The sequence below is a fragment of the Gossypium hirsutum genome, chromosome D12 (assembly GCF_007990345.1).
Source record: "Gossypium hirsutum isolate 1008001.06 chromosome D12, Gossypium_hirsutum_v2.1, whole genome shotgun sequence".
Taxonomy (NCBI): Eukaryota; Viridiplantae; Streptophyta; class Magnoliopsida; order Malvales; family Malvaceae; genus Gossypium; species Gossypium hirsutum.
In genome coordinates this window covers 62,184,389-62,197,023 of record NC_053448.1, presented here as the reverse complement: position 1 = coordinate 62,197,023, position 12,635 = coordinate 62,184,389, and the positions used below count along the sequence as shown (strand labels likewise).

At 30.5% G+C, this 12,635-nt stretch overlaps 1 protein-coding gene across 2 annotated transcripts; it reads left to right on the top strand.

The window, feature by feature from the left end:
* The first annotated feature begins 260 nt into the window (after positions 1 to 260).
* Positions 261 to 2,951, top strand: LOC121224433 (leucoanthocyanidin reductase). Of its 2 annotated transcripts, XM_041107740.1 has the most exons (5): positions 261 to 555; positions 743 to 883; positions 1,297 to 1,534; positions 2,239 to 2,442; positions 2,542 to 2,951. In XM_041107740.1, the coding sequence occupies exons 1-5, from the start codon at positions 340 to 342 to the stop codon at positions 2,820 to 2,822; spliced, it is 1,080 nt and encodes a 359-aa protein (XP_040963674.1). In that variant the 5' UTR covers positions 261 to 339; the 3' UTR covers positions 2,823 to 2,951. The 2 variants fall into 2 exon arrangements, with proteins under 2 accessions (XP_040963674.1, XP_040963675.1); XM_041107741.1 differs by lacking the exon at positions 743 to 883 and having other exon boundaries at positions 265 to 555.
* Positions 2,952 to 12,635: the final 9,684 nt, after the last annotated feature.

Below are 12,635 nucleotides of genomic sequence, written 5' to 3'. Positions count from 1 at the left end.
TAAAATTACAAAACTAAAAAATTACAGGAACTAAAAATGATCAAATTAAAGTAAAAGGACTAAATCCATAACTTTCAAAAAGTATAGGGACTAATAGCATAATTTTACTAAAATAAAAACACAACAAAGCAAGCAAGCATGGGTTAAACATATAATAGAGAATGGTAAAAGTTACCTGCCTAATTCGAGCTATCAATGCGCCATTGCGATTTTCTACCCACCCTTTAAACCGCTCACCTCTATTTAAACACAACTGGATATTTCTTTTTACTCACCCTCTTTCCTTCCTTTCCTTTTGTGCCCCAAAATTTCTAAAGTTGAAAACAAAAGCAAGCAATTATGAAATCAACACACATGAATGGTTCATATCCAAATGAGTCAGAGACCGGTCAGACTCTAGTTATCGGTTCAAGTGGGTTCATAGGTCGGTTCATTACCGAGGCCTGTCTAGACTCAGGCCGGCCAACGTATATCTTAGTCCGCTCTAGTTCAAACTCTCCCTCGAAAGCTTCCACCATTAAGTTTCTTCAAGACAAAGGAGCCATCGTTATATATGTATTTTACTATTTTCTTCTCGGCATCTCTTCGTATTTATATATCCTTGAATTTTCAAGCATTTTTCTTTTTGTGCATGAATATATATATTTGTATAGGTAAATTCATGTTCTATACAGCAATACCTATGCATATACATACATGTATTATATACAAGTTTACGCAAGAACTGAAAATGTTATAACAGGGTTCTATCACCGACCAAGAATTCATGGAGAAAGTTCTGAGAGAATATAAGATAGAAGTTGTAATATCTGCTGTAGGAGGGGAGAGCATCTTGGACCAGTTCAGTCTAATAGAGGCTATTAAGAATGTAAACACTGTGAAGGTATATTTATGCTTCAACATATATGCTTGTGTGTGTTATGTCATGTAGATAGCATGTAATTAGGCCCGTTCTTGACATTTTTAGGGTCTAGTCGAAATAATAAATTGAGATTCCTTTCAAAAAATTATAAAATATAATACAATAAAATAAAAAATTGGGGCACTTTTCTTTTTTCTTTTCCTGCCTGCAATTAAGTGTCCATCAAAAAAATTTAAATGGCTGAATTTTTTATTTCATATTAAAAGTTAAAAATTTTATTTTTTAGCCTCTTCAGCCCTAGGCTTTGGGCGGCCGCACTCCCAAACTACCCAAGGCCAGGCCTGCATGCAATGCAAGATCAGGACTCCAAAACTGCATAAAGTTCATAATTCAAAAGGCACTATTAGGTTAATGGATGAAATATATATTTGCAGAGGTTTGTACCGTCGGAATTTGGTCATGACATAGATAGGGCAGAACCGGTGGAACCGGGGCTGACCATGTATGAGCAAAAGAGCAAGATTAGGAGGCAGATAGAGGAGTGCGGGATCCCGTACAGTTACATATGCTGCAACTCCATTGCTGCTTGGCCCTACCATGACAACACTCATCCAGCAGATGTTCTACCACCCCTTGATAGGTTCCAAATCTATGGTGATGGCACTGTCAAAGGTACCCCAGCTCTACATCTTTCCTTTCTTTGAAATTTATTATTTTCTCCATCATCAACATTGTAGCTTTTGTTTGAAAATACTATATAATAAAGGCTTTACCTAATTCTACTTTAGTTTTTTCAAAGAAAATCAATGTCTCGGAATTAAATCACTCCCCAGTTCCCACATGGGTGTCATGGTTTTGAAGCTTGTCTCTGGCATATTATGTACTTCAAATGATACTTTATCTATCATACCAAAGAGTATACAGTTGAGAACATGGGAAAAGTTTGGAATGGTTGAACCTAGTCATAGGTTGTGTTTAGTCAAGCAAGCAAAATTTGACTTATTTAACGTTTTGTCTTTTGTTATTGAAGAAAATAAAGTGGTAATAGACATTTTCAAGGCTAGGAGATTTTCCTCTCGGCAGTTTCAGTAGGACCCAAAGTGTCAAATGTTACAAAGAGAGACACGTGACTGATATGTTGGGGGGTGTTAGGTAGCAAAGGATCACGTGACCATCTGCCAACACTTTTCTATCTCCTAACCCAATATTGCTTCTTTTCATCCTACATTACAACATAAAAAAAAGTTGGTAGAATTTTAAGAAATTGTCTACCCTTCTAATAATGTGTAAATCAGTCAAAGACATTGCACTACCCTTCATATAGCTTGTTCATTACCTGAATAGGAATTTAATTCAATTTTGTGGTGAACTCACAGCATACTTTGTGGCGGGTTCCGATATTGGAAAGTTCACTGTGATGTCCATTGATGATGATCGAACACTAAACAAAACCGTCCATTTTCAACCTCCAAGTAACCTATTAAACATGAACGAAATGGCTTCACTATGGGAGACAAAGATCGGCCGCGTGCTGCCTAGGGTAAATATCACAGAACAAGATCTGCTCCAGCGGGCTCAAGGTTCGTTTTAATCTCACTTTTCTTCAGAGTTTCAGTACAAGTAACCGTTCTCTGAAGAACTAAATCCCCATTAAAGCATTAGTTTTGTTATCTCTGCAGAGATGCGGATCCCGCAGAGTGTGGTTGCTGCGATAACTCATGACATTTTCATAAATGGCTGTCAAATAAACTTCAGCTTGGACAAAACTACTGATGTTGAAGTCTGCTCTCTCTATCCGAACACTTCTTTTCGGACCATTGCGGAGTGCTTCGACGATTTTGCCAAGAAGATATCAGATAATGAAAAAGCAGTGAGCAAGCCGGTGACTGCAAGCAACACTGACATTTTTGTGCCCACTGCTAAACCAGAAGCATTGGCTATCACCGCGATATGCACATGAGAAACATCTCACCCTATTTGATATTCTAAACAATAATCCAATGGCTTCTTATTGTTGAACGGTAAAGAGACTATTGGTTACTAGTGGACAAACTATCTATTATCTAAGGGTGAGATATATTAGTAGTTACATCATGTATCTCGGGAATTTAGAATCATTAATTTTACTACAGTTAATAAGATTAATAGACGTATCAATTTAAATAAAAAAAATCTGCCCAACCAACTTGAGTCCGAACTTAACTCAACCTAATATGACTACAAAAAGTCAATAACCCGAATCCAAGCTGATCCAAAACAATCCAAATCCAAATGACTCAAAAATTAAAAAAAAATGAATTAACCCAATTTAAATTAATCTGAATCAAAACCAATCCAGCCCCACTCAATTTACAGGTTTAGATGAGAATAACTGAGTGGCATTTTGGAAACTAAAACCATAGATCACCCATGCAAAATGGGTCCTAAAAGTTTAGGATCATAGATTGGTTCGTGCTCTTCCAAGACCAACTTCAGGACCTGCTCTGTGGCCTAGGGTAAATACTAAACCTTCAGTTTTATTTCTCAAATATAAGCAGCCAAAACAATAATGTTCCAATATTTTAAATAAAAATTAAAATCACATTAACCAAGATTTATAGATATTAAAAGAAAGCTAAAATTTTAAGATTTTCTTTTTTACAATTTATATAGTTGTTCATGTATAACTATAAACTTTCGTCTTAAAATTAATTCAAAAGTTAACTCACGAACACTTCTATAATCCAAGCCTTCAGTTTGAGGTGGATGGGTATACGTAAGACGTAGGACCATCCTAAAAGTATCATTCTAAAGTAATTTAGATCATTAACCACCAATCAATAACAAGACTATCCTAAAATTAATCCAAATCCATGGGTGATACTGATGGGAAGCCTACCATTTCTTTCCTAGTTTGGCAAAGCATCAAGCTTGACCAGGATAAAGACAAAGTAATCTATAGCTTCTTAGTGATAAAAGCTTGTGGTAACCTCATGACAGCACAATCTTTTTAGTGTTTTGTTCATTTTCAACCATTTAACAAGCAAGCAAAATCTTGCTCCAATGTCAGAAGATCATTCCTATTAGGGAAACTACATCTACTAAGGTTATAAATGCATGAGAGATAAAGGATTGAAGTCTATAAAACTTCAGTTGGCTTATACTGCAGAATTTGACGATTAAAAATTTCCGGCATATATTGTTCAGAATCTTCATTTTTTGTCTAGTTACTTGTGCATGACACTCATTCCTAACAAATAAGTATGGGGATATAACTTCCAATGATCCCCTAAATCTAATCATATCCGTGTCAGACATGTATCCAATTATCCAATATTCAAACCTGCACTGTGAGTTTAAGTTTTCTTCGGCAAACATGAACATTCCTTTGCACCTCTGTTTTATGTCAAAAGGTATGACATCAATGTTTTCTCTAATAACATAAAAATATCCGTCTACTGCCTCTAATTGCATAATGACATCAATATTTAAACCGCACTAAACTAAAAATTCTAAACAAATAAACATCTAAGACCGTCTTTCTAAGGACAAACCGTTCATTAAAAAAAGAAGAAAAACCGAAAAAAAAAACATATTCCGGAAGCGAATTCAATCAAAATCAAATTTGAAACCAAAACAGGTAAAATCAATCAAATTATTATGACCTGAGAGAGAAAAAAAAGGGGAGAGAATTGAACTGACCACAAAGATTAAGAACCGGCATGATCCTCAAGAAGGATCAAAAGCGTGAAAGAGAACAAAGGAAAGGTTCGCTACCAAAAGCCTGCGCCGACTTCAACAAATCGGCTCCAACTCATCTTTTTCTTCTTCAAATTCCTAAAACAAATGGCTTCATTAAATTATATTATTATATACGCGAAAGCAGACGAATTATTCTTCTTGGTGTTTTAAACCAAATCAGAGTCTCTTTAGCTGAAATAGAGGGAAAAAGTGTTATGTTAGGATATTTCAAAAGAGCGCCAATAACCCCTCTCTCTTAACACATCCTATTTTACTTCGTGTTTTGTTTTGTTTTTGTTTTTGTTTTTTTGTTTTTTTGCTTTCTTACTATCTGATATTTGTTGGGTCTGGCCGAAAAAAAAGGAAATAATAATTCTTGGGCTTCTAAGCTGGTTAAGGCCCACATAGAATGGACCCAAATAGTTGGATTATAACTATTTTACCCCTAATTAACATTTTTTTAGGATAAACTACACCCAAAGTCATTAAATTATTGGTGAGTTTGTATTTTGGTCACAAAACTTCAAAAAAGTTACAAAATGGTAACTGAACTATTCAAAAGTCTTTATTTTAAGTCACTAGGTTGTTAGGTTTTTTCTTTAAAAAAGTTAGTTTTAGCGAGCTCAAGTTTACGATTTGATGATTAATATGGTGGATCAGTACCCATCAATGAGTAGAATACCATACTTTATATCTAAGTCGATTTGGCGGTTACTGTCTAAGATCAGAGAAGAAAGCTATTTGGATTTTGATTCACAAATTCGTGGCGTTCAAAGTTGTTTCAATAAAAAGAAAAACTAAACTGTAGAAGAGATGAGGAGTGAGCGCTTTTGATTGGTGCAGGTAATGCGAACAGGGAATGCCAAACAATAGCAATTTTAATAGTCTAATGAATTAAATGAAAACTTTCAAATAATTCAAAGACCATTTTGTAACTTTTTGAAGCTAAGTGATTAAAACGTAACACACTAATAATTTGGTGATATTGGGTGTAGTTTATCCTTTTATAAATACAATTTATTATATAATACATGAACTTGACAATTAAATCTATTTTTTTTTGGATACTTTCATACCTGAACTTTGCAACTAAGTCCATATTAGTCTCTAAACTTGTATTCCGTCTAGATTTGATGATGTGACATAATCTCAGGGATGAAAATGGACCTAGCTAGTTGTCAAGTTCAAGTATCAAAGTAGACCCAAAAAAGATGTAGGCACCAAAATGGACCTAATTGCTAATTTCAATGGCAAAATATTATATTAATCCTTTATTATACTAGTCAATTGGACCCATTGAGTTGGTTTGAGGTTAGGTTGTTGAATTAATCTAGGTTTTAAAATTAAAAATCATTTAGGGTTGATATCAAATTTGAGGTTGACTATAAGTTAATTCATTTTAGATTTGAATGATTTCAAATTTAAATTATATAAATTCTAATTGAATTGAAGAAAATTTAAATTTAAATTAATTGAGTTGAATTTTCTGAATAAAATGTACACTTCTATTTAGACCTAAAGCATTTAGTGCAAATAACATGCAGGTTTAAAGAGTGGAGTAGTGTTAAAGCAGAAAATTCACTAAATTACGAGTACGGGCTAAATAGAGATAAGCAATTAATATTGAATTTTTTTCGAATTTACCCTCTCCTTGATACCTAGATGAGTATGCTTTTAGGGTTTTTATGATTTTTTTTTTCTATTTATCACATTTTGTGTAGTTTGTAATAACTATTAAATTTATAAAACAATTAATATTTCCATAATTTTTTGTAAAATTTTATATTTTAATAATTTATTTTTTAACATTAATCTCATTATAGATTTCCATCATATCTACTTTTTTTAATAGTGCTTAGAACTACCCATAACTCCTCCTCAAACCTTAAATAGGAGGATAATACGCTTTAGCGCATTCAAATTCACATCCTCCTATACTGACAACAATTCTGATGTCGATCAAGCTAAAACTCAATCGACATATTTTAATAATTTACTTTTATGTAAATTTTAACATCGTGTAACATTATGTTCTTTATTTTCTCTCGCCTTAATCAATCCCCTGTTTGAATCTCTCATGTCAGTAAAAAGCTTTAAGTGATATGTAACTAGATAAATAATACATATTTTTAATAATGATTAATAATGAGATAACATTTATGATATCCAATAACTCATATACATTATGTATTTGCATTTACATGGTAAGTTGCCTTTTATACTACTAATTTATAATTTTTTATTTGATATTCTAAACATGATTTTTTTTAATTATTGAAAAATTACAATACGTCATGTTTATTTACTTTTTAAAAGTTACGTTTCTAATTGTTAATTGCAATAAGATGGATAATATGTTCAAGTGCCATGGGGCTAGATCTTTCGTCTCACGATCCGTGTGGCCTTAGGCGATCCATTCATTCCAAACTCGCCTAAGTCAACCTTTACACAAGTAAGGATTCCTTAAGAACTCCTCCAAGGTACCAAGTTGAAGAGCGGAAGCGATTTATGCCAAAAGAAACTACAAAGAACAACATAAAGCCAAAAAAATAATGCACACAAATTGTTTGAGTAAATGTTCAAAAAATTCTATTACTCTTAAGAATTCAACCTACAATGGATGAGATACAAATGAGGGAGAGACTCTCTATTTATAGCTGAGCTCCCTCAAAACCAACGGTCAATATCAAATTACATTGACGGACGAGATTAGCCTATCACTTGATTTTAGGGATTTACAAGATTACATCATATCAAATCAAATCAACAAGATATGATTTCGCTACTTATTAAAAATAGCCTAAGTTGTCATATCTTCATTTTCAGGCAAACCAGGCTTCAATCTGACAGGCTTCTCCAACAATTCTTTGAATCGGGTCAGTTCTCGTGGGCTAAATGTTTCCCATCTAATCGATAGACCTCCATGGGGCGCATCTTGTGCCATGGTCACGGGCTTTGCACTTTGGCCCGTGACACAATAGTGTAGTTAAGAGTAGATAGATATAATATTTTAACTTAGCCCGTTTTAATCACTTAATCAAATTGATAATTTCATTTTCAGTCCCTCCTAAAAATTAATAATTCAACTTAAATTATGTTAATACTAAATTTTTAACTTTAACACCCTAATTTCTTTTAATTATATCTCAACTCTCAATACAAAATTCTTAGCTTCAACCCTGAATATATTGTTATAGCACAAACTACTTTAAATATAGTAGAAATTAAAGCCTCATTAAATTAATTGACCGGGGAAACTAACCTCATTCAACATAGAGTTTGGCTAGATTCATGTCTTCCATATATAATGTGGTCCCCCAAAATGTGCCAGCTTGACTAAGACAATGGTGAGCTTGACAAAGAAAGTAAGTACTGAGATAATGTAGGTGGAAACACCGACAGGTATACACTTTGAAACCTTTTTAGAGGGTTGGACTTGAAAAATAAACTTTAGAGAGACTAAAAAACATAATTTATAATGTATTAACTTATTATTTCATTATTTTTTAATAGATTAAATATATATATTTCATTTTTAAGGATCAATGTACAATTTTACTATAAAATACTTTTTAGTTTAATCATCTTATCCAAAACTTAAATAATAATTTTTCTATTTGAAAAGGGTTAACAAGTCTCTTCCCGCCTCTTAGATTCGCTCTCGTTTGAAAGGAAAATGTTGTCAACAGAGTGCATAAAACATTGAAAATTTTCCAATGGCTAGGGTTTGGAGGAAAGTTTTTGTAGGTGACATATATATTATATGCTTAAAATTAGGTTGAAATTATTTCAATTTTCTGTGCTTTTTGTAAATTTAAAAGTTAATATTTTTATTTTTATTTTCAGAAATTTAGTTAATTTTCGTTTTCGATTTTAAAACTCAGATTTAATTATTAACACCATTAAAATTTTCATGTTAAATTCATTGTAATAATATTTTTCATAAAAAAAATACATGTAATGATGTGGCATAATCTCAAAGTACATCTTCGCATAAATAAAATTGAGAAATTATTAAATTTAACTTTTAATGTGGATAAATTTCAGATCTCTATGTTCAAAGATGCTCTCGTCAAAGGATCATGGCACTTTCATGATTGGCCTCGCAGTACTTTGTTTGTCCTTTGGGGAGAAATAATTGACCGCCCTTCATTTTGAAAGGGTACTTCGAGCTTATCGTTAGCCATTTTATAATGAAGTGATATTGTTGATAGTTTTATTAGAGTTAAGGTTTATGTTCGGTGTAAGCAAAGCCATTTCATCGAATATGTAAAAGGCATTACCAATGGTGAGAAAGTATTTGAATTCCTATATTTTTATTTTTAGAAATTTAATTTTTTTATTTTTTAATTTTTAAAATATAGATCCAATCATTAATAATATTAAAATTATTTTATTAAATTTAAGTTTATTACAATATCATTTTTTTAATCACATCACTATCAAATGAGTATTTTTTTTATTTCAACATGACATATTAACAAATTTAACATAAAAAATTAATAGTGTTAATAATTAGACTTGAATTTTGAAATCTGAAAAGTAAAGAGACTAAATTCTTAAAAAATAAAAATACATAAACTAAATTTCAAATTTATGAAAAGTACATAAATCTATGGCATATTTTAAATCAATAAAAAATTTAAAATATTATTAAAGAATTAAAGAAATCAATAAAAAATTTAAGATGCAGAATAATATTATTAAAGAATATGTCAAGTATATATATTGATATTAGGGGTAGTAAAATCCAAAATGTTTGATAGATTTCAAATTAATATGTTCTATTTGGAGCGGATTTTTTATTTGAAAAGGAGACGGGAGTAAGTGGAATGAGGAGAGGAGGATTTTTTTTTTTTAGAACAATGGGTATGGAGTGGTTATGATAATTGATTACTCTACCCATCCTACTATTTGAAATTATCATTTTACATTTATATATAATTATTAAAAGGGCAAAAATATATTATAGAAAAAGTCTATATGTGTAATATCCTCAAAACTTTCTTGGTCGTAAATAATATGAGATAAAATTTTAGCGAAATAATGTATAAGATCAAAGAAAATAAAAGTTACAATATATCAAAAGAGAGTTAAATCAAGAAACATGACATGATGTATTAAGGAAGAGACTAAATTGTAAATATGCAAAAAATTCTATGGCATAAGCATAAATGTAACATCCCTACAATTGATATATAATAAAAGTAGTAATAAATTAAATAATGTATAATTGATTTTTCGGTAAAATGAGAAAGTGATATAAAGTGGATAAAAGAGAATATTGAGGAGTATAATAATAATAATAATAATAATAATAATAATAATAATAATAATAATAATAATGATTAAGAAGTAGGTTTTAGTATATTGATTTAAAGTAAAGGCTAAATCATAAATATGTGGAAAATTTTTGGCTCAAGTGTAAATATTCAAAATTTAGGGGATCAAAGTGTAAAAATGAGAATTTTGAAGGACCAAAAGTGAAAATAATCTAATTTACTAAGATATGGAATTGGCATGCTGGTACCAAATTGAATAGGTGGAGAATTGTGAGGGACTAAATTACAATTTTATCAAATTAAGTGATGATTCAATAATGAAATTTTGAAATATCATGAAGGGCAAAATGGTCAATTAGCAAAAGGGAGAGTTCTAAAATGTAATGATGATGTTAATGATATTTTGGTGATTTTTTAATTAATTAATTAGTTCAATATTATTTTATTAATATTTTACTTAGATATTTATTATTATTTTATTTAAAAAAATGGTAGTATAAAAAAAGAGGAATGATGAAAGAAATAGATCATCCTTCCAACGTGAGTGAAAGTGTGAGAAAATAAGTTTTTTTTTCTTTACAATTTAGTATTTTGCCATGAAAACCTACTTTTTATACCCAAAATTTTTAAAAATTTCCTTAGATATTAAAGAGAGAAGATGAAGTAGAGATTCTAGAGAATATGCTCATCAATTTAGAAGCAAGAAAATAGTAGATGAAAGTGGAGAAAATGAGAAGAAAAAGGAAGGAAAGTGGTGAAGATGAGAAATGCATGGAAATGAAGAAATTCTTGACAAAGGAGGTAAGTTTTATACTAAACCTATTTGTATTTCAATAGATTGAGTTAAAGATGTTTTGAGTGAGATGTATAAAACATGTATTTAATCTAAATACTAGAAATAGAAAGTATTTGATGAAGAATAGAGACTTAAAAAATGTGATTTGTATGGTGAAAAGTACTAAGATTAAGGAATGAATGTGTAATCTACACATAAACATAAGTGTCTAAATTGTATAGTAATCAAAAGTATGACAATTATGTGTGAATGAATGAAAGATAGTGCAAAGAACCATGGAAAAGAAAATATTTTTTTTCATTAAAATAGTTTGGACAGCAACTGTGACTTAACTTTGAAAATTCACCAAAAATTATAGAAAATTTAGTTAGAGATTGAATTAAATATGTAATTAAAGCTTATTGAGTCTAGTTTCATATGGAAGAAACGGTGAAAGAAACGGAATTTTATAGTTTTAGATATATTAATTTTCGTGAAATAAGGTCGGAGTGGATTCAGGTTCCCCTATTCTGACTTTGGAAAATCATAAAAAAAATTGTAAAAAAATGATTAGGGTTTTAAATTTATATTTTTAAATTCTTAATGAGTCTATTTTCAAGAGAAACAAACAGAAATATCATCCAAACCTCGTACTAATAGATAATTAATTTTTAGTAAAGAAAGGTTGAAGCTGTCAAACAGCAAAATAGGGACAAATTTGAAGAATTTACTGTACTTATTGGCTAAGTCATAAATTCTGAAATTTTTATGGTAAAAATATATTTGAGTCTAATTTCAAAAATATCAAGCGGATTTTAATTTCGAATTCTATAGCTCAAGATATAAATAATTTAGTGACTATGACTCAAGTGGACAACTTTGATATGAACACGTATGTAAATAGTGGAATTATAGATAATGGTACATATAAGCATGTTATATACTAAAAGTTAAAGATTCTACAAATATATATATATAAGGATGTGGAATGGAGAGGAGGAGGAGGAAAAAAATATATGAATATATATAGTAGATGAATTTGAAATGTTTCGAAATGGTTGTAAGTGATGGAATGATTAATACATGTGAGTATGTTTAAACGAATTGATAAAATAACAAGTGAATAATTGTTAATTGATGTGATATTGAATTCTTTGTTAAAATTTTATGAAGAATTAAATTGATTGGCATAATTTAGAAATAAATATGAAATATACGTAACGTGGGTAAACTACTTTTGAAAGTGCAAGTCCTCCAATGGTTTTATTTGTAAAACTTTAATATTTGTGTTAATTTTATATACTTTGTTATATTTGATTGAATATCATGTTTTTATGAGGACTTGATATTAGAAATAGATGTAAGTGGATGATATATAAAATAAAGTGGCGGTTATGATATCTGAATATATATTCAGGTAATGATATATAAAATAAATAAATAAAAATAAAGCACAGAACTTGTAAGACAATGGAGATGACGTCAAGATGACAAGTTTTGCCATGTCACGACGTGAAAACCCAACGTCACGACGACAATTCAAAAATTTTTATGAACTTTACAGTTTGGCCTTTGATCAATTGTGGATATTTTAATGAGCTCCTTTAACTCATTATTAGTTCTATCGTAAATTCAATTATTACTAAAATGAGTTAATGATCTACATTAATTAAATAATATGATAAATTGATCTGAAATTTTCAGTAGTTACTTTGGCAACGAATGTGACATCCTGATGCTTTGACTCGACGATCAGATCGAGTATAGGGGTGTTACAACATGTTTTAAATAATATTGAAAATATTATAAATAACTAGCAAAAGTTAAATTGAAGAGTGGCGAGGATGAATGCATCTAACATCCTCTACATCTAAGGGGGTGATAATGATTCTCAAAATTGCACATCCATAGTGGAGTGACGTGGGTGGTGAGATGCCAACTGTTGAGCTCATCCACCCCGCCTCATTCCATATCCATCTCTAATCTAGATTCAAAT